Raw genomic sequence first — 21,482 nt, forward strand, 5'->3', positions numbered from 1 at the left:
TGTTCCCATAGTTGTATAGGGGGGACGGGGGTTGCGACATAATAACTAAACATAATGTAACGAAACCACGATCACATACCTTTAGAGAAATCCTTTCAAACGTGTATCGCCACTAGCTTGTCCGCTTGGCGTCCCGGTTTCCTTGCCTATAGAGTTCAGCCATAGATGTTTAGAACTCTCTTATAGCATATAACGCATAATTTTCCACACTAGTCAAATATGCATTTTTAACATTTATCTTCTCTTATGCATTATATCAAACACTTAATGAGCATGATTTCATACAATTAAAATCAAGTTCTTAACTAACTATTTAGTCAAGATTTAAGCATCCCTTCACAAGTTCATGTCAAATTTTCATATCAACAAGTCAGAATTCACTTCATAGAGCTCAAATACACTAGGTTAACAATCATAATCCTAGTGTCTAATATAATTCCACAAAACCCACTTGTCACATGAGTGTATAATCATGAATTCACAATTATGAACATCAATTTACAAGTAAATGACTAGGGTTTATTCCTAGACATAATTTCATTCCTAATTTCATCCAAACAATGATCATGCAAGCTCATATTCGAATCTCATGAGTTCATCTAAAATTTAAGATGGAACCAAATAGTGAAATTTTGCATACCTTATGATCCCTTCACTGAGGTGATCACTAATCTATGTTCGGATTTTGATTTGGACTCGATTTCCCCCTTCAATTTGGTGAATTTTTGTGTTTTAGGGTTGAAGCTTGAGAGCTCCCTTTTGGTCTGGTTGAAATCGCAGGACACACACCACGTATGTGTGTGTGTTTTGTGTTTAATATTTGATTTAATTAAAACTTTAATTCATTTGCCCATGTTTAGTCCCTCCACTTTACACAAGTTATTTAAGGGATATATTAACCATATTTGTTCTATTATGTCAAGGCACTAGCTAACTAGGTTATTTATTCCAAGTTATTTTATCTTGACTAATACCGATATTTAGTTTTCAACAGGATACTTATATTTTCGGGGTGTTACATTAAGCCCGTTTATTACACGAGTCTAATAACATTAAAAGTGTTTTCAAAGCACGGAAGTAAACCAGTTTTCAAATATCGGATTAACCTATTCTTTACCATTTTTATTATTATAATATAAAATTTTAATTTATTTAATATATGTTTTAAACATATAGTAAAAAAAATCATTTTAAAGAATAAGAAGATGTTGTCACATTAACATTATTTGAAATTGATTATTATAAGTAGAGTTGTTACTAAGAGCATACGTAGTGGGGCGGTATGGCCCCCCATAGCGCCGCCATGGCGCCGCCCACACCGAAACGCGGGGCGCTATGCCCCAAAAAATTTTGAAAGCGCGATGAATATAACGGCGGTATAAATGGGGGATTTGATTTTTTGACCGTTGTAAACGGTCATTTTACTAAAAAAAAAATCAATTTTTTTTCAAACTTTCCTTTAAATCAATACCTCATCTCCTATTTTTTTTACCACACACACTCAAACACTCTTTATCTCTTCCATTTTTTTAGAAATCCTTATATTTTATACAATGCATCCATTCAACCGTAGCTTTATTCCTCCCCGATCAAGTGCGGACCCAAACCAAAGTGGTAATCCTACTCGCCCCGTGTCGCCGGTTCCCACTAGACCCAACCCTTTCGGCTCCGGTTTTCTCGATTACAATCAACAAAGTCCCGGGTTCATGAATCTTTTGAACCAACCGCTATCATGGGACCCTAATCTCTACGGGTGGAACCCGAATCAAAACACCGATGGGATGGGGTCGTCTCAAGCGTTTGGGTCGGCTCAAGCTTTCGGCTCCCCACTACACGAACCCGATGTTGTTCCTGAAACACAACCCGAGGTAGCGGAGACGCAAAAAGGAAAAGGAAAAGCAAAACGGCCACATAAAAAGAAAGTGGAAACCACCACCCGAGCGAAAAAAATGTGATAACGTGGGAGCCCGAAGAGGAGTATGCGTTAACCCGCGCTTTCATCGATGTTTCGGAGGACCCGGTTATATGTATATTTTTTTTCTCTGTTTTTATTTTTTCTCTATTTTTATTTATTTTCTGTTTTAATTTATTTTCTGTTTTTAATTTATTTTCTGTTTTTATTTTTTTAAATTTTAGACTAACATTATATTTTATTTTTTTGTAGCAAACAATCAAAGTAAAACCGTTTTTTGGAACCGAATACGAGAACTTTTTTTCGACCTCATGGGTAGAGGAGACGAATACCGCCTACCAGACTCTATATCGGGGAAGTGGACCGATATAAACAAGAAATGCGCAAACTTTCAAACCGTGTACCAACGCTTGTTTTCCGGATGGAAAAGTGGAAGTAACGATGAAGACATTACGCAAGCGGCATTGGTCGAGTATACGGAGGCTAATGGCCATTTCCCGTACATGAGGTGTTGGCAAATCCTTCGCCATAGCCCCAAATGGGCCACCGTATCTACTCCGAGTGGTCGTTCGGGAAATACACGACCATCAAAGAGGTCCAAAACAAACGAGTCGGGTGAACCGGAAACGCCAACCTCCGACGCTCGAAACACTGACTTGAACGAGGATATTCCGGATGACGAGCCGGTGGAGGAGCTACCAAGACCGCTTGGAAGAAAAAGCCGGGCGAAAAAACACGAGTCGTCGTCGATGTCTATGGGAACGGATATGAGTAACGCATTTTCAGAGATAAACAAACGACTTCAAGACATACACGAACTCGGTACTAAACGTTTCGAGGAGAACCGCGAAGTTACGGAGATTAGGCGTTGGCACAAAAGGAGCGGATTGAAAAAAAAATATAACCTTTGATTGTGTAATTTTTTTTTATTCTAGTTTAATGTTTTTTTTTCTAGTTTAATGTTTTTTTATTTTATTGTACTTTTTTTTATTTAATGAAATGAATTTTATTTTTAAAAAACTTACAAATGAATTAAAAAAATAAAAATTAAAAAATGAGTAATGATGACAAAGGGGCGTTATGACTACGGCCTCAACTTGCATAACGCCCCATAAAGCCCCTTGCTGACGTGGCATGCCACATGTCACATAACGCCCCCAAAAGGGCCTTATGACTACACATGGCCTAATAACTAACTATATATTTTAGATATGTCAAAAGTAAATAATCATTATCTAAGTAAATAATAAAATATTTGTTAGTATTAAGTTGTTAAGGATTTTTTATTGTTTTGTATTAATTAATTAATTAATAATAATAATAATAATAATAATAATAGTAAATTGAATGAAAGAATGTCATGTGGCATTAAGTAGGCTCTTGTTTTAGTATAAGAATGACATGTGACATTAATCATACTTTTTTATTAGTATATTTGATTTACCGGAGGACGATCAAGCTCAACAAGGAAGCGAACACATAAAACAAATAAAAAATATATATGTTCATAATATGTATTATAATGGAGATATTTATATATAATATGAATATTAGGAGAAGAGATGAGCTATATAAATTCATATATTCATCAAGAAGAACGAGTTAAATAGTATATTATTTAAAGTATTAAAGAGTTAATTTCAAACTTAAATTAATATACTAGATTATTAGACCCGTGTACTACACGGGTTTAAGGATATAAATTTATAAATTATTTAAATTTATATTCTCTACAAAAATTTACATAAGTGTTTTTTTTTACCATAGATGACACAACAATTGGTCATGTGTAAAAACTGTTTCTTTTAGAAACAAACCAACTTTACATAGAAATTGTTCTATACTTGTATTTATCGTCATGGCAAAACATAAGGCGAGAGGAAACTGGTTTCTTTTCAATTTAAATGGAATCCTTCTATTTGGCGGTATTAAACGAAATCTAGGGATAAACGTTCAAGTGGCAGTATTACTTTCGGATAATATGAATGCCTCAATAACCTGATCACCCAGTGATAGGACCTGTAGTCGAGTTCCATTACATAAACCATTCTTTCGATAAATATTTCTTGATAACGTCACTGGAACATTGACCTTTGGTAATTATCATTGATTTGCAAACCTAAAAATATAACTCCATTTAGGACATCCAGTGAGTATAGACATTCATCAAAATTATAATGAAGATATTCTTTCCTTAAACCCGTTTATTACACGAGTCTAATAACATTAAAAGTGTTTTCAAAGCATGGAAGTAAACCGGTTTTCAAATATCGGATTAACCTATTCTTTACCATTTTTATTATTATAATATATAACAGATGTTTTAAACATATAGTAAAAAAATCATTTTAAAGAATAAGAAGATGTTGCCACATTAACATTAGAGTTAATTACACAAATGGGTCCTGTGGTTTATACCTAATTTCGCCTTTGGGTACTAACTTTTTTTTAACATGTTTAGGTTCTATGGTTTCAATTTTGTAACACCTTTGGGTACTAACATCAAAATTAGTTAATTAATGACTAAAATATCCTCGCATTTTTTTAAGTTTATCAATGTAACACATTTGTGTACTAACACCTAATTTTATTTAAGTTTAAATCAATTTTAGAAAATCTATTTATTTTTTTTTTTATTTTCATTTTTTATTATATCTCTTAATTAACATAAAGTCTATTTAACATAAATCTACTTGTTACACCAGTATTTTTTAAATAGATTTTTTAAATAAAATCTACTAGCTATATAGTTTTATGTAAATTAAATTTCTTACTCGTTTTAAATAATGTAAACCTTACTCGTTTTCAATTTTGGATTGAAATGATTGATAATAATAAATATCTTTCATGTAAAAAAATTTAAGCCTTTTTTTAACTCGTTTTTTTGTTCATTTACATTTTACTATTTTAGAAAGATATTTAATTTACATAAAATCTATTAGTTGCACGTTTGCACCAGTAAAATCTACTAGCTATATAGTTTTATGTAAATTAAATATCTTTTTTTACAAAAAAACAAGTTACAAAAAGGCTTAATTTTTTTTAGTTTTATCTAAAATACCTAGCTATATAGTTTTATCTAAAATACCTAGCTATATAGTTTTATCTAAAATAAATATCTTTCTAAAATAGTAAAATGTAAATGAACAAAAAAACGAGTTTAAAAAAGGCTTAAATTTTTTTACATGAAAGATATTTATTATTATCAATCATTTCAATCCAAAATTGAAAACGAGTAAGGTTTACATTATTTAAAACGAGTAAAAAATTTAATTTACATAAAACTATATAGCTAGTAGATTTTATTTAAAAAAATTACCGGTGTAACAAGTAGATTTTATGTTAAATAAGAAATTTAATAAAAATATGAAAATAAAAAAAAATAAATAGAGTTTATGTTAATTAAGAGATATAATAAAAAGATGAAAATAAAAAAATAAATAGATTTTGTAAAATTAATTTAAACTTAAATAAAATTAGGTGTTAGTACTCAAATGTGTTACATTGATAAACTTAAAAAAATGCAAGGGTATTTTAGTCATTAATTAACTAATTTTGGTGTTAGTACCCAAAGGTGTTACAAAATTGAAATCATAGAACCTAAACCTGTTAAAAAAAGTTATTACCCAAAGACGAAATTATGTATAAACCACAAGACCCATTTATGTAATTAACTCTTAACATTATTTGAAATTGTTTATTATAAGTAGAGTTGTTACTAATAACTAACTATATATTTTAGATAAGTCAAAAGTAAATAATCATTATCTAAGTAAATAATAAAATATTTACTAGTATTAAGTTGTTAAGGATTTTTTATTGTTTTGTATTAATTAATAATAATAATAATAATAATAATAATAATAGTAATAATAGTAATAATAGTAAATTGAATGAAAGAATGCCATGTTGCATTATGTAGCCTCTCATTTTAGTGTAAGAATAACATGTGGCATTAATCATACTTTTTATTAGTATTAGATTAGATTAGATAAAAAGCTCATCATTATTCATTGTTCATGAGCACTTTAAATTCATATGTATATCTATATGTATATGTATGCATATATAATATGAGAATTTTGTTTTTTGATACATTATTTATGTCAATTATATTTATTGAGATTATGTTATGTTTGGATAATTAGCTTGGTATATTTTGATGGATCCACGTAATGTTTGTGATTAGATCCGATTTTATTCAAAATATAATATATACTTGTTTCTGTTCATGAACGTTTGTCTGTATTCGTTACCTAAAATTAAGAAACGAACACAAACATATTCATTTCCTTAAAGAAAGAGTACAAACAAAAAATCTCGTTTAGTAAGTGTTTATGAACAATTCACGAAAGCATTTATTTCCTTAACGAATAAACACGAATAAGACTTTGTTCGTGTTCGTTTGATTCGTCTGGAGTGCTAACTTTGGGTGTGTGTATATATATATATTTCTTTTAGCACCAATATTTATAGTATATAAGTGAAGTTGATAAGTTAGTATACAACCATACCCAGTAAATCCCACAAATAGCAAAGCTACTTATAGAGTCTAAATCCCACAAATAGCAAAGCTACTTATAGAGTCTGGGGAGGGTGAGATGTAGACAGACCTTGTCTCTATCCTAGAGGCTGCTTCCAGATAGATAGGGGTGCTAAACGGGCCGTGTTCGCGGGTTCAACCCGATCCGAACCCGAAAATCGTATTATACATACGAACCCGAACACAACCCGAAGTTTTGTGGGTTGACCCGAACACGACCCATTCAACCCGATTTTTTTATTTTTTTTCTGATTTTAATATGTTAAAATTAAAATTTACTTAAAAAACACAAATGCATATAACAAAATTATATTTAAGTTATAAAATCTTATGTTAAACCTCTTTTTAGTTTTGTAATTATGGCATAAAATAAATACCCCATTTAATTTCTAATATAAAATATATTGTAAAAAATATAATATAATATAAATGTGTTAAACGGGTTAACCCGCCAACCTGACCTGGTTGACCCGAACCCGACCCGTTAACCTAAACGGGTTCGCGAGTTTAACCCGAAACTGACCCGAACCCATTTAGACTAAACCTAAACCCGTGAATTTCGTGTTAGGTTCGTGTCGCGTTTTCGGGTCGTGTCAGAAATTCACACCCCTACAGATAGACCCTCGGTTCCAAAACAAACAGCATACCAACACACCAAGTCAAAGAATATAGAAAAAAAGAAGTCACCTATACCAAGAAAGTGATTAGAGTGACACAGTATAATGTAAATCATGTATAATAGCATACAACATCATTTGAACATAAACACAAGAAGTCAATCATCGGTAAAGTCACTTAAAGAATAAGAAAAACCTACGTCCCTAAAATACACCTAAGACCTTACTGCAATATCATCTAGAAGTCCTTAACCCTAATTCTATGCAACTCTAGTAAATCATGCCTAATCTGTTCATCCCATATCAGTTTGGGTCTGCCTCTTCCTCTCCTCCCCTCCACAATAAAAGTTTCACTACTCTAACTGGTGTCGTCGTTTGCTTTCGCTTCACATGCCTAAACCATCTCAATCTCCCCTCCCTAATTTTATCCGATATACTAGCCACTCCTAATCTTTCTCAAAAAACCTCAAATAAGCCAGTTCAAGTCACATATGTTAGAACCAGAAGAGTAATTTATTAATGAAAATATATACAAATTTTGTGACTCTTACTTGACAAAATGGTAAATCATATTCATATGTTATTTCTTGTGAACAAATAAAATCATGTGATGGCATGTTATGAAACATTATAAAAATGAATATAATAAAGTTGGTTCTTGAATACTTTAACATTGCTCACTTGTAAACTATACAACAAAAAGCCACCCACCATAGCCTACACCCTTTGACACTCTCCAAAAGCTTCCAACTCCTCTATAAGTACCACTTCGTTCCCTCTTTACCCACCATCTCACAAGGGTTTTCTGGGGTTTACGATTCGATCATGGCTGCTGCAAATTTGGGCGTTATAAATCAGGTATCATTTCACAATTTCATGCCCCATTGATTCTTCAATACTTGTTAGTATTTTGCACTCTGTGTAATTTATCTATTTCTGATTTTTAGGGTTCGGTTACTCCCCATTTCAACAGTGATTCATCGCTTCAGAAATCGTTTCTCAAGGTATGATTCATGATTTGTTGCATGATGCTTTGTTATAAGTTTTTTTGTTGATATTCGATTGGATCGTTGTTATGAAATTTGTGGATGAGTAGTTTGACTTGTTCATAAGGGTTAATTGATCAAGGGTTGCTTTTTATTTTTGGGGATTTTCAAGATTGATTTTTGAATTTGAATCTGACTAGGGTTTTCTTGATCTTTATATTATGAGTAAATTACAAAAATCGTCATTTATCATTTATGTATGTCACTTATTGCAAACTGTGTCCTTTGTCTTTAATAATTACAGAAAACGTACACGATGTTTGCAAACCCTTGCAAGTTTTGTCCTTCGGCCCTAACTCAGTTAATTTTTGTGGTTAAATCTAACCAAATGAACCCCACGGGTATTTTTGTGGTTAAATCTGACTAAATGGACCCCACATGAGAGAGTAAAATGACCAAAATACCCTCATGTGGGTCCATTTGGTCAGATTTAACCACAAAAAGTTAACTGAGTTAGGGCTAAAGGACATAACTTGCAAGGGTTTGCAAACATCGAGTACGTTTTCTGTAATTATTAAAGACAAAGGACACAGTTAGCAATAAGTGACATACATAAAGGACGTTTACTCTATTATGAGTAAATTACAAAATTGAAAATGTTTAGATTTGTTGTATGTAAGCTAAATGTTAGGTCAATAATGTTCCACTGTGAAAAAGTCAAAATTGCCCTGAAAAGAGTATTCTATGGCACACCAAACAACTAGTTTTTCCTGCATTAAGGTTTTTCTAGTCTCAAATTTGGTTTAAAAAAGTGTGAGGCATGAGCTTCACGAAACAAGGCGTTGCTCTATGCACAACCAAATAAGCTTTATGTAAAAAAAAGCCCCTCGTAATCTATTCACTCCTATTGGCTGTTTTTTTTTTCATATTACCCTCCACTTTTGACCAATTTGACCATGCATGAGGCGCTTTCCTAATCACCTCGCGCATCAGGCGTGCCTTTCTAAGCCAAGTTCTCAATAGTCAATAGCAACTTATACTTTTTTTTTTGTTACAAACACTATTTTACTTCTACTTTGTTCTAAAATCAAATATCGGTCAAGGGCCGATATTTTAGATATAGGTTATCACGGTGGGATGTCGGTAATTCTAAAATCATGCAGAATTTATACATATACATATATAAAATGTAAAACATATATGATACTAATTGTAATATCAAAAGTCAAAACTCAAAAGTGCCTATATTTGAAACATGAAACGATCAATATTGCCGATAATATCAGAACCAATATTTAACACCGATATTTTGTAGAGGGCCGATAACCGATGTCGATATTAACTGCATAGAATTTGTTTAATTTTGAACTTTTAAGCAATTTAGTAGAATTAGGTTAATTCGGAAGTAAATTAGAAGTGAATTGAGTAAAAAATGAGAATCAGAGAGATACAAAGTATTCTGATCTTGAAGGATCAGTTCAAATTTCAAACCAAATGCATGATTCCTATTAAAAAATGTACTCTTTTTCCTTAAAAACGTGACATTGGATGATATCTATCAAAGAAATTCTGTTTCAATAACAATTTAGCACTCAAGATAAATACTTTTTATATTGTTGCAGACCCAAAAGATTAGCTTTTGTGATAAACAATGGACCCGTTTTTCGCAACTGGAGCTAAAATCAAAGACTGCGTCATCAAGACATCAATCCATAGTTGCTATGTCAGTGTCACAAACCGTATCCAAAGGTAAAATTACGGTCTCGCCCTTGGATCTTGAAGATGCAAAAGAACCACCCCTGAATTTACACAAGCCCAAGGAGCCATACACTGCAACCATTGTCTCGGTTGAAAGGCTCGTAGGCCCAAAAGCCCCTGGAGAGACTTGCCATATTGTAATTGATCACGGTGGCAATGTTCCGTACTGGGAAGGACAAAGTTACGGCGTTATTCCACCCGTAAGTGAACGTTTCCCGTTTCTTGTTCTATGATTCGGAAATTGAGATATTATAATTTCAACCGTTATGCATTTGGACACACGATATCCAAGTATAGTTCAAGATAGTGGGACCAGTCTATGTAACAGTAGCTGACGATTTCACTATTTTTGGCTATATTATTATAGCAAATTATTATCTGCTCTAGTAGTAATACAGAAACAACCACTAAATGATGAGTTTAGTGGTAAAAAAATGCAAGAAATTGCTTACATTCGAATATTTATTTGTTTATTTATTGTATTTTTTTGAGTATGTAGAATGGATGTTAACAATGAAATAGTAGAGGTGGCAAAATTGATAGTCAAAAGAGGCAACCTTTACAGTTTACAGGGTCAAACGGGTTGGGCTGGGCCGCTTAATACATAATTAATGTGTTCAATAAAATTGCATAAGCTATATTATTACAGTAGTAAACTACTTTTAAGAAATTGATTTTGGAGGTTTTTTGCATTTGATTACATCACTTCAGATGACTTTCGACATGGTTGACTTTTTGACCCGTATCTTTCTACTTAATATTTTTGGCTAACCTGTTTGACATGTTGTAGATATACACATCAATATCACCACCTCTAGGAAATAAATATACAGAATGGCTGAAAATCTAATTCTCACCAATTTTTTTAAAAAAAAATATAAGTTTATGCTTTTTCTGTAGTATAAAACTTTAAATGTGTATGCCCTTTTGATAGTAAACTATTTTGGCTTTTCTCCAAACAGGGTGAAAACCCAAAAAAACCCGGGGCCCCACACAATGTTCGGCTTTATTCAATAGCATCAACAAGATACGGGGACTCATTCGATGGAAAAACCGCGAGTTTGTGCGTTCGAAGAGCCGTTTATTACGACCCCGAGACGGGAAAAGAAGACCCGTCTAAGAACGGTGTTTGCAGCAATTTTCTCTGTGACTCAAAACCCGGAGACAAAGTTAAAATAACAGGTATGCACCTTATCGATCAACACCGTTCATTTTGAAAGTGATTGTGTGATATTGGGCCTTAAATTAATAAAATTTGCAGGACCATCTGGAAAGATTATGCTTTTGCCTGAAGAAGACCCAAATGCAACCCACATTATGATTGCTACAGGGACAGGTGTCGCTCCGTTCAGAGGCTATCTTCGTCGGATGTTCATGGAATCCGTGCCCACGTACAAATTCAACGGTCTTGCTTGGTTGTTTTTAGGGGTGGCCAACACGGATAGCCTTCTGTATGATGATGAATTCAGCAAGTACCTTGCAGATTACCCTGATAACTTCAGGTAGATTTTGTAAGATCCACGGGTTGGGTAATGGGTTTGGGTCGAAACAGGTCTTTGTTTTATTATGGGTCAAACGTGCCGGGCTGGTTTGGTTAACCCACAACACTTCTTTTATCGATATATACCCTAAAAACTTGCATAGTATATTTACCTATCCAATAACATAAACATTAAAGAGTAAAGTACACGAACAGTCCCTGTGGTTTTTCAAAATTTTGGATATGGTCCCTAGCTTTCCAAAAGTACATGGATGGTCCCTGTGGTTTGCACTTTGTAACGCATTTAGTCCCCAGCCAACAAATCTAAAGGTTTCAAGAGGTCCAAGTTAAGGACTAAATACGTTACAAAATGCAAACCACAGGGACCTTCCGTGTACTTTTAGAAAGCTAGGGACCAAATTTAAAATTTGGAAAACCATAGGGACTATCTGTGTACTTTTTACTCAACATTAAATATATCTATTCAAATACAAAAAAAAAAAAATCATATTTTCCCATTTCATTAAATACAATTTATAATATGACCATTATACCCTTCTCTTTCCAGTTACGTTGTAAACCCTCATATCCTAATGCAATTTTTAAGACAAGGATAAAAATGTGACAATTTGAAAATGGGTATGTTTGATATTATGATTTCTTGTTCGCTAGTAAAGGTATAATTATATTATACCTTTACCCAAAAAAAAAAAAACGATATTATACCAGGTTTTGAAGGGGATTAGGAAATCATCCCTAAAAAGAAAATTACACATAGTTAAATATGACTATAAAACCAATCGGCTTGTTATAACAATCTTAATTCTTTTTCTTAACCCGTTTGAGATAAAGCACAACCCATGATAGAAATTGATGGTTTGACTTCAGGTTTGACCGAGCGCTTAGCAGAGAGCAAAAGAACAAAAATGGAGGGAAAATGTATGTGCAGGACAAAATAGAAGAATACAGTGATGAGATATTTAAAATGCTGGATAAAGGGGCCCACATATATTTCTGTGGGCTTAAGGGGATGATGCCTGGAATCCAAGAAACATTGAAGAGGGTTGCAGTGGAAAGAGGGGAAAACTGGGATGAAAAACTGTCACAGTTGAAGAAGAACAAGCAGTGGCATGTTGAGGTTTATTGATTTTTCAAATTTTTATTTGCATTTGTTTGCTTGAAAATTTGAGGAACTTGTAATATCCTTTGAAAAGGAGTTTAACCAGATTGTCTATTTCAGTAAACAAAATAAAAAAGTGATGGTCATCACTCGGTTTTTTTTTTTTTAATTCTGTATGGCTAGCGGGGCGGGGCATCCACGATTGTGCGCTTTATTTTCAGTAGATAAATGTAGGGTGCGCTTTATTTTCAGTAGATAAATGTAGGGGTGTAAATGAGTCGAACCGAGCCTTGACCAATATTCATCCTCATCAAATATATGGTAATATTTAATTTTTAATTATTTATTTATTTATTTCGTATAAGTTAGGCTTTCATTAAACTTGAAATTTCAAAGTTGGACAGTTGGACTCAAGTTCGTATGTTAAATGAGCTCCAATTTTGGCTCGAGTTCAAGTCTATTTAAACTCGGCTTCAATTCGTTTACATCCACTTATAAATGGGGCCTAAATTTTTTTATAATTTAAGTTAAAGGATTTTAATATTACTTAAAAAAGACAACTATTATACTAATGGGCATCTAAAACATGTCTTTGATTAAAAAAACTAATATAAAATAAAATTATATTCGTTTGATTTAAATTTTGCATACCATAAATTACCCAGAGCGTGTATTGAAATTTAAGCTTTTGTCTTTAACTTCCGGTACTGAAATTTCAGCTTTTGTCTTTAACTTTCACGAATCAGGCAGTTGTAGTCCCTATTGTTTTACTCAATTGTAACAGTTTTGTCCGTGCAATCGATGTTCGTTTATTTTATCGTTACTTTGTAAAAATGACCATTTTACCAAACCTTTTGAACAAAATTAAAAAAAAAAAACTCAGTCCCACCACACGCACCCTCACCGATGACCATATCCGGTCACCTCTCTTGCTAGAGATGAGCATAATCGGGGGTATTATTAATACCCGGAACCGGTTCCTACCCATACCCAGGTACTCATGCTAGTTAGGGGAACCGGGTTCTCTGAAGAACTGGTTCCGGGTTGAACCCGGGTAGTCGTCAATAAAACTAGAACCGATGTAATCGGTTACGGGTACTCTGGACCCGGTTCCGGGTACTGTTTGGAACCGGTTCTGTCGGGTTTTTCAAACCAAAAAGCTGCCACTTACTGTTCGAACCGGTTCCAATGGATATAATACCGTTGGAAACCGATTATATGATATAAAAATCGGTTTTTTTGTATATATACCTCATCTTCTCCATTCCCTTTCCTTACTACTACAAACATTCAACACTTCAACATTTGATTTCATATTTTCGAAGATACAATGGCATGCAATGACGAGGTTGTTATGGTTTTGGAAACCAAACGAAACCCGTCAATTTGGAAGCATTTCGATTTGTGTTTGATGACGGATAACCATGAGATGGCTAGGTGCAAAGGTTGCGGAAAGTTCATGAGGATTGGTGAGTTAAACAAATGAAAATTAAAAACAATTTATAATAACCGGTTCCAACGGCTAGTAACCGGGTCCAACGGATAGTAACCGGTTTCAACGGTCACATTTGGCATTTAATGATTTTTGCAACCTCCAAGAATCGATTCTAACGGCTAGTAACCGGTTCTAACGGTAACTTATTACCGGGTATTGGAAGAACCGGGTACGGGTACTAACCAGGTACGGGTAGAACCGGGTACGACCCGTTTATTATCAAGAAATATGGAACCGGGTAAGAACCGCCGAATATTTTGGCATAATGAAATGGGATTAATGTTTTACGCATTATAACTTAGCATAAATGGTAAAAAGACTATGTATCTATCTAGTCTATGTGTACTTATATTTTTGTAATAGTTGAACTAATTAACAAAGAATCCAGTATTTTTATCAACAATGTGAGCATATCAACTGCTAAAACCACAAAGGAATCATTTACTAGTTTTGCATTGTCAATAAGCGAAGCTGGGACTTGGGCTCGTTTACTAAACAAGCTTGTTTTAAGTTCGGGCTCGAGCTCGTTTAAGCTCGGCTCGTTTCAAGTTGAGCTCGAGTTCCTCGGCTGATTTGCACCCCTGTAATAAACCAGCCAACATAAGCAACCTATACCAACATCTTGGTGTTGATGTTGTATAAAAAACCCACTTAATAAGGAGCATTTAAATGGCCTGCAAATGTGTGAGGCGTGAACCTCCCTTCAAGACCTACTGAGCTTTGATACACACCCATTTTTTTTTTACTTTTTTGATTCAAGACTCATCTTGCGACCCATCCTTTTAGCCCCGCAAATGAGAATCCATTTATAGAGATGATGCTAGTCTTCTGCACCGAGAAAATAGAGCCAACTAACCAACAAAACATATAAACACAGCAGCCCAACCCCCACCCTAAACCATCCAAAAATAGAAGCAGATATGAATGAATCCCACAAAACAAAACACACACCACGCAAAGGAAAACACCCGAAAAAGAAACAGATTTATACTGCTAGAAAATGACAAACACGTCCACAAAGGCCCCCCATATTAAAACTCACACACAGCAGCTGAATAGCGGTATAGAATCCAGCCGAAACACAACCACACCAAAATACGGTAAATATATATTACATGGGTCAAAATATATCAATCTAAATTAAAACGGGTAAAACATGTCAGATTATAGTAAATAAATGTTAAACGGGTCAAAAATTCGACAAGTATGTGTTATATTGAGTTCGAAGTTGACTTCAGAATTGATGATGATACGAATTATGAGAAGAATTACAAGAATACTAGCTAACAGAACCACACAAAACAATGATCAGCCCTGCAATTGTTGTATGGTGACTGCAGTTTGAGAACACAGATAACCTGAAGGAGCCACCATCTGTTTTTGCTTATGAGATTATAAATCAAGCAGGATTTAAACACGTTTTCAGTTAGATGATGATAATAAGAAAAGTTACCATCAAGTCTGATGGAAGCTAAACTAAAAGCTATAAAAACCAAAATAGAACAGTACCAACAAAAGAAAACTAGGATTTAAAAGTAGATTCATCATCTATGAGTGAATGATTAAGCAAAAGTAGTGATTCTGTGTAGGACCTCATCCTGAAGTCCGACCCATAAATCCCAAGACCGTTGATGCGTTCCGAGCAGAGTTCATAAACTTCTAGTTCACCATCATATCCATGTGTGTTCGTCCGATCCATTATCGGTTGGCCATTCTTCCTAAATCCAATCATACGATTAATCCGATCGTAGTTAACAGTGAATAGTTTTGTAAAGGAGGGTTTTGGAACACCATTTTTCAACATCATCAATACGTCACAACATGGTTTCGGTGTTAAATTAGTACCAATACAGTGATAACTAAGCACCACAAGAGAATCGTTGATCTTAGACATATCGTACATCCTTCCAGAGTGACCTGCTAAGTTATAAGGAAAGTCTACTGCTTCTCCAAATTCTTCACTTGCCAAATCAAATGAATAAAACCTAAGTATATCTGTAATATGATCATAAGCGAGCCAATAAATAACCCCGTCTATAACCACCTGTGTATTCCAGAACTGCAACGATTTAAACTTAAACGGCTTATTTATCAGTACACTTCTCCAAGCCCCAAAGCTTAATGTGAAAACCTCAGCCATGGCCTTGGCCTCGCTGTCGACAAAACGTGAAATCTTGAGGATCTTAGGGTCGTTAGTTTTAGGACACACCCCAAAACCAATAGCAATATCGGCTCGATCCGGTATCTCTATACCAACAGATTTCCCAATTAGCGGATTCCAAACAACAACCAGTTTCTTTCTGTTCACTCGATCTCGGGTGTATCCAAGCAAACACACCAATCCGTGAGAGCAACCTAGCAGAAATGGATGCAGAAGCAGCTGAACAGTTGGGGGAACAACAGGGGAAAACTTGTGGTGGGGGAAGTTATCATCATCAACAATGGAAACATATTTGTCCTCGGGCAAACATGCATCCGCAGAAACAGCTCTGTGCCCAGTAGCTCCTGTGATGTAGCTTACCAGTAGATGTTGCGGTTGAGAGTGGTTGAGGGTGTGATGAGTGATGAATTCAGAGCTATCGATCAGAGACTTCCATTGCTTTGAAACGGATCTGAACCGAATCAAAGATTTGACAGGAAGAATGATACGAACCCATGGGTCGACCCATGTCTTGTGGGCAGCTCCAGATGGGTATTTGACCCATTTAATTATCTGCAGAAATGGGTTTTGGAGGGAACGGTTCTGGGAGCAAGTAGTGGGCAGTTTCTAGCAGTTAATTACTTTCTTTTCTTTCATGTTAAATAAGGCAGAATAGGTAATGTTTCAGGGTCGATGTTTATTTTATAAAAATTAGGGTTCTGAACCTTGTAATCGGAGATCAAGCCTATCTCGAATTTGGCTACTTATGTAATTGTTTCTTCCAGTAATCGAAGTTGAATTTCTAGTTCCTATCAAAGAACCCTTTTGATGATTTCCGCTTGGAGTTCGAACGGAATGTTGTCCGACATTTTTGGACTGGATATTGATTTTAGGGTTTCAACATTTGGAGACGATGACGGGAAAGGGATATGTGTTTTGGGTTTTGGGTTTTGGGCTTCATATACGATGGGCTGTGGATCATGGGTCAGTCCAGATATGAGAAATTTGTCCGGTCCGATTACGAGTAGAGATGGGCATTTTTATTAGGGGCTCTTGCTGCCAAACACCCAAATCAGAATCATCATTGTTCTGATTTGGTATTGTAATAGATCCTTGGGTTATGTTTGGTATTGTAATAGATCGAAAGGTAGTAGATTGTCTTGGAAGGATTGGTGTAGTTATGTAATTATGTAGTTTCGGGGTGGCCGCTCGGCGTCGAGCGGTTGTTTGTTTCTTAATAAAGTTTTCCTTTCAAAAAAAAAAAGAATCATCATTGTTCGTCGATTTAATACGACTCATTTTGATTCAATTTCGATGTAAATGATTTTTCTATGATCATCCATCCTAGGGACGAAATCATGATGGCTAAGTAAGCCGAAATTAATACTTGATATTTGAAGACTCAAGAACCAGTTGATACGAGCTGGTCAGAGTATAGCTTCAGATGACCCGGCAAGAAACCTGCAAGATCACAAGAGACGAGCACACCGTTAGCCTCGTCACAGGGAGGGGGGCCTCTCTGTGACCAAGCTCGGGCGTGAGAATAAGTAACAGGGAGGGGGGCCTCTCTGTGACCAAGCTCGGGCGTGAGAATAAGTATTTGTGAGGAGGAAATAAGTCAGGGAGAGAGAGAGAGAAGGGATTAGGGGAAGAGAATAGTGATTACCCATTGCTGGAAGCCTTGGCGGGGTATTTATAGCTTTTGGGTGTGCTGAGGTGGCAAGTTAGTTAGAGTCGGACCAGTCGCTATCATGACGGTTATGGAGGTGGGACCCAGTTAGTTATGTCGCACCATCGTAGTGTCCGGTCCGTTTCGTGGTGCAAGGTCCGGTCCGATCTTAGTATGCCGTGATTCGGCTCTGTTTGTGGCGATGATTCGGTCCGGTTAGGGACGTATCCTCATCAAGTCCCCCTAGTTCGTAGCGTTTCTTAGATAACAGCTTCGAACTATGACGGTGCAATTTTGGCGGTCTAAAGTTTCTGATTTGCTGTTTGTAGAAATATTTTGAATTTCAAATTTCTAGGCGGTGACCTTAGTTGGTTAACCGACAGTCGTTTTTACGTTTCCCACCTGATGTGACGGTTGGTGGGCGTCAGCTGTCATGACGTGTCACCGTCTGATTGGCGGTTTGAAGTCGGTTCCATGATCCCTATATAAAGGGGGAAAAATAATCCGATTTTACTTTTCACTTTTCGTTTTTCACTCTTCATCTTCTTCACCCTTTCCATTCCTTCTTTTCTGAGAACAAGCGGTCTGCAAAACAGGTTAGCTTCTTCCTTACATGGCGTCGAAAAACAACCTGTTCGGTTGCTTTAATACTCTGACTAAAAGTGGTTTAACTTGGTATATTGAGAGATATGCAATCCCTGCATCTCTGCACCTTGTTCTCCCCGAAAAGGACACGCCTATTTTTCCGTTTCCTCCGGGGAAAATAGGGATTTACACACGTTTGTTCGATTATTGTAACTACCGTCTCCCTCTGACGAAGTTCTTGATCGGGGTCCTTACGTTCCACGAGGTTCACATTTCTCAAATGAACCCCTTTGGCCTTGCCAAGGTGTGTCATTTTGAGCTGGCTTGTCGTGGTTTGGGGTCCGACCCGGACTTGGATGTGTTCCGGGCTTTTTACAAATTGAATCGGTCCGGTAATTGGTACACCTTTGAGGTCAGAGATAAGGACTCCTGCTGCTATACATGGATTACCACTAGCATAAAGGACTGGAAAGAACGATTTTTCTACGTTGATGACCGATGCGTTCCGGAGTTTATGGTCTGGAGAAACAAGAAAATGAAACTTCCGTCTTCTCTTCCTAAGGACTTTGAATTTAATAAAGTCTTGTACGCAACCTTGATTAAGGAAGCAGGTCGCATACAAAGTTATCCGGAACACATTCTTGTTATGGGACGGATCAGCACGATTTGGTCCGAGCTGGCGTGGTACCCTACCCTTAGGTGGAACGGAGAGGGTTAGTCATGCTTCTTACTTTTGTCATGATGCTCGCCGTGTCACTTGCATAATCATTTTACTTTCTACTTTTATATATATATATATATATTTTTTATATTATACCGGACTTCGGATGCTACTTGCTTCTTTTTTTTTTTTTTTTTTTTTTTGCAGTTATGGGTTTGAGAGAGGCGTTGAGATTGAAGTCCTTCGACTCCAAGGAGCTTGAGATCCGAGCCACGAGGACACCGAAAGGCGACCCTCCGTATCTAAACGTGGTGAACGAGAATCTTTATCAGATCCGAGAACCGGAGGTTCCGAATGATCAAGGAGGTTTAGCCGGTCAAGGGGGTTCTGGCCCGAATCCTTCGGCTCAAACGGCGAACGTTGCTCCGGCTCAGATTGTGATAGCGACCGTCAGTGGTGAGGGTAAAGGTAAAAGGACTGGCTCGATCGGGTCGAAAGGGTCCGGTTCCAAATTTGTGATCGAAGATGAGGGTGTCCACTTATCTGTGGGAGATGAAGAGGAACGTGCTGAAAATTTGAAGGAGGGTGGTGATGATGGTGATGAGGAAGAGGAGAACGAGGATGGAGAGCCTCAAAATTCTTTGAAAAGGAAAAGGGCTTCGTCTAAATCTGGTCCGAAATCTAGACAGAAGAAAACGAAGACGGATTTTAAGGCTATTACTTTAGATGATGATGATGACCAAGTTACTGGATTCTCTGCTGCTGGAGGCGTGTTAGAAAACTTAAATGCTCATCTTCATGGGGGTCGTACCCCTAGGAACCATCCAAAAAACATTCCGTCGAGCCCATTGTCTTTCGGAGGAGGAGTCATCAAGGTTGTTGCTGATGTTCGTACCTCCAATCCTAAGAAGATCGAGCCTTCTCCTTCGGGTAAGTTCACCACGGGGGTTGCTTCTAATGTGTCAAGGCCGAGTCCCAAGCCTGTTGATGGTGGGGACAGTGCCTCTTCGTCCCCTTTATGGTTTAACACTGAAGCTGTTTTCTTATCACGGGAGTTAGGTTTGGGCGGCATTGAGGATATGGATTCAACTCGGGCATTGGAGAAGTATGTCCCGGAGTGGTCGTTGACGAACAAGGACCGGATAGTGGATGCTTTGTCAGCGAAAATGGCGTTATTCCATTTTGGGACTCCGGCTGAGCACTCTCATTATCGGAAGATGAGTGGCCTGGAGCTTGGAAATGCCCTTATGGTAAACCAAGCCCAGTCTAACTCATTGGTGGTAGAGTCATATAAACGTTGGATTGAGTCTGAATCGACTTGTAACAAACTCCGACGCGAAATTGCCAATTTGGAAAAGGAAGATAATGTTCGCTCGAAAACAAAATAAGAACTTAGCTCCCTTCGGTCTCAAATTGATCGTCTAAAAGAGCAAAACTTGGAAGCTAAAGAGGTTAACAAATCGTCCCAGGCCTCGGCTGCGGCCGCTTATGAGGCTCGAGATAAAGCTCTTCAAGATTTGGAAACTTTTAAGTCAAAATTTGCCGACTTGGAGAAGAAGTTATCTGGTGTAGAGAAAAAACATGCGGCCGAGCTGAAGGAGATGCAGACATCTCACGATCAACTTCTGGCTGATTATCACCGCCTGGTTGATGGTATGTTCACTATCTTTTTTTTTTTTGCTCCCCCTTTTCGACCCATTGAATCTTGTTTCCTTGCAGCTAAAGATGAAGTAGAGAGAGCTCGTGACAGGGAGGTCGAGTCACATAAAGCAACGATCGATGAGGCAAAGGGGATGTTGATCCGGTGTGAGCGTGATATGATCGAATCGTATGCCCAATTGTCAGAGCTTAAACTCACCAAGCAATAGTTTTTAACAGACGGGGTCGCGTGGGTTGTCAAGCTGGTGCATCAAAGCCCGGAACTGGAGAAAGTTGTTACGGATTTGGTGAAAAGTGTCAACGCAGTCGGAGCGAACGAAGGTATTAAGCACGGCTTTGAAGCCGCGAAGGGACCTGCTCGATCTTTCGAGGAAGTTCCAGGGTATGATGGGGATGCTCAAGACAAGTTAGATGCTGCAGTAAAAGCTTTTGAGAATTTCAACATCTCTGTTCTTGGGAAGATTGCTGATCTTGTGGACGAACCCTTGTCCGTTATCAAGCAGCAAAGCGAACTTCCCATAGTGAAAGAAGACTTGGAAGTTTGAAGTTTCGATCTTTCTTATTATGTAGTTTTTGGCTTTTGTTTGCTACTATAACCGTACATTTTTAGACATATATTTTTCTTTGTCATATAACTGCTACAACTTTTGCTTGAAACGTTCGACTGTCATGTTTTTGTACGGAATCAGATCTTGCCATTAGTTATTCATTCCTGGCTACTTGGTTTTTAGTTTGCGTCCAAACTTAAACTGTTCGGCCAGGTTTTTAGTTGATTGATTGTAATCGGGCCGTTTTAGGTACGGACCACTTTGCTCGATAGATTTTTTTATTTCTTAAACTATTTGAGCCTTCTCGAT

The 21,482-nt window shown here is 36.4% G+C and overlaps 3 protein-coding genes across 3 annotated transcripts; 2 read left to right on the forward strand and 1 right to left on the reverse strand.

The window, feature by feature from the left end:
* Positions 1 to 2,223: 2,223 nt before the first annotated feature.
* Positions 2,224 to 2,823, forward strand: LOC110906737. The gene has a single exon (XM_022151830.1). It carries the CDS (start codon positions 2,224 to 2,226, stop codon positions 2,821 to 2,823), a length of 600 nt encoding a protein of 199 aa, XP_022007522.1.
* Positions 2,824 to 7,704: 4,881 nt separating this feature from the next.
* Positions 7,705 to 12,585, forward strand: LOC110908442 (ferredoxin--NADP reductase, root-type isozyme, chloroplastic). The gene is made up of 6 exons (XM_022153383.2): positions 7,705 to 7,930; positions 8,020 to 8,076; positions 9,681 to 10,016; positions 10,779 to 10,998; positions 11,078 to 11,318; positions 12,185 to 12,585. Exons 1-6 carry the CDS (start codon positions 7,898 to 7,900, stop codon positions 12,441 to 12,443), a joined length of 1,146 nt encoding a protein of 381 aa, XP_022009075.1. The 5' UTR covers positions 7,705 to 7,897; the 3' UTR covers positions 12,444 to 12,585.
* A 2,848-nt stretch (positions 12,586 to 15,433) lies between these two features.
* Positions 15,434 to 18,155, reverse strand: LOC110906736 (putative F-box protein At3g52320). Its single transcript, XM_022151829.1, has 2 exons — positions 18,123 to 18,155; positions 15,434 to 16,624 (listed from the first exon to the last, which is right to left on the reverse strand). Exons 1-2 carry the CDS (start codon positions 18,153 to 18,155, stop codon positions 15,434 to 15,436), a joined length of 1,224 nt encoding a protein of 407 aa, XP_022007521.1.
* Between the last annotated feature and the right edge of the window lie 3,327 nt (positions 18,156 to 21,482).

This window comes from Helianthus annuus, chromosome 14 (genome assembly GCF_002127325.2).
Source record: "Helianthus annuus cultivar XRQ/B chromosome 14, HanXRQr2.0-SUNRISE, whole genome shotgun sequence".
Lineage (NCBI taxonomy): Eukaryota > Viridiplantae > Streptophyta > Magnoliopsida > Asterales > Asteraceae > Helianthus > Helianthus annuus.

Coding starts and splice junctions, on each gene's coding strand:
- LOC110906736 (XM_022151829.1), bottom strand. CDS start 18,155: ATGACAGCTGACGCCCACCAACCGTCACATCAG. Junction 16,625..18,122: donor CCCACCAACCGTCACATCAG/GTGGGAAACGTA, acceptor CCATTTCTGCAG/ATAATTAAATGGGTCAAATA.
- LOC110906737 (XM_022151830.1), top strand. CDS start 2,224: ATGGGTAGAGGAGACGAATACCGCCTACCAGACTCTATATCGGGGAAG.
- LOC110908442 (XM_022153383.2), top strand. CDS start 7,898: ATGGCTGCTGCAAATTTGGGCGTTATAAATCAG. Junction 7,931..8,019: donor ATTTGGGCGTTATAAATCAG/GTATCATTTCAC, acceptor TCTGATTTTTAG/GGTTCGGTTACTCCCCATTT. Junction 8,077..9,680: donor TTCAGAAATCGTTTCTCAAG/GTATGATTCATG, acceptor ATATTGTTGCAG/ACCCAAAAGATTAGCTTTTG.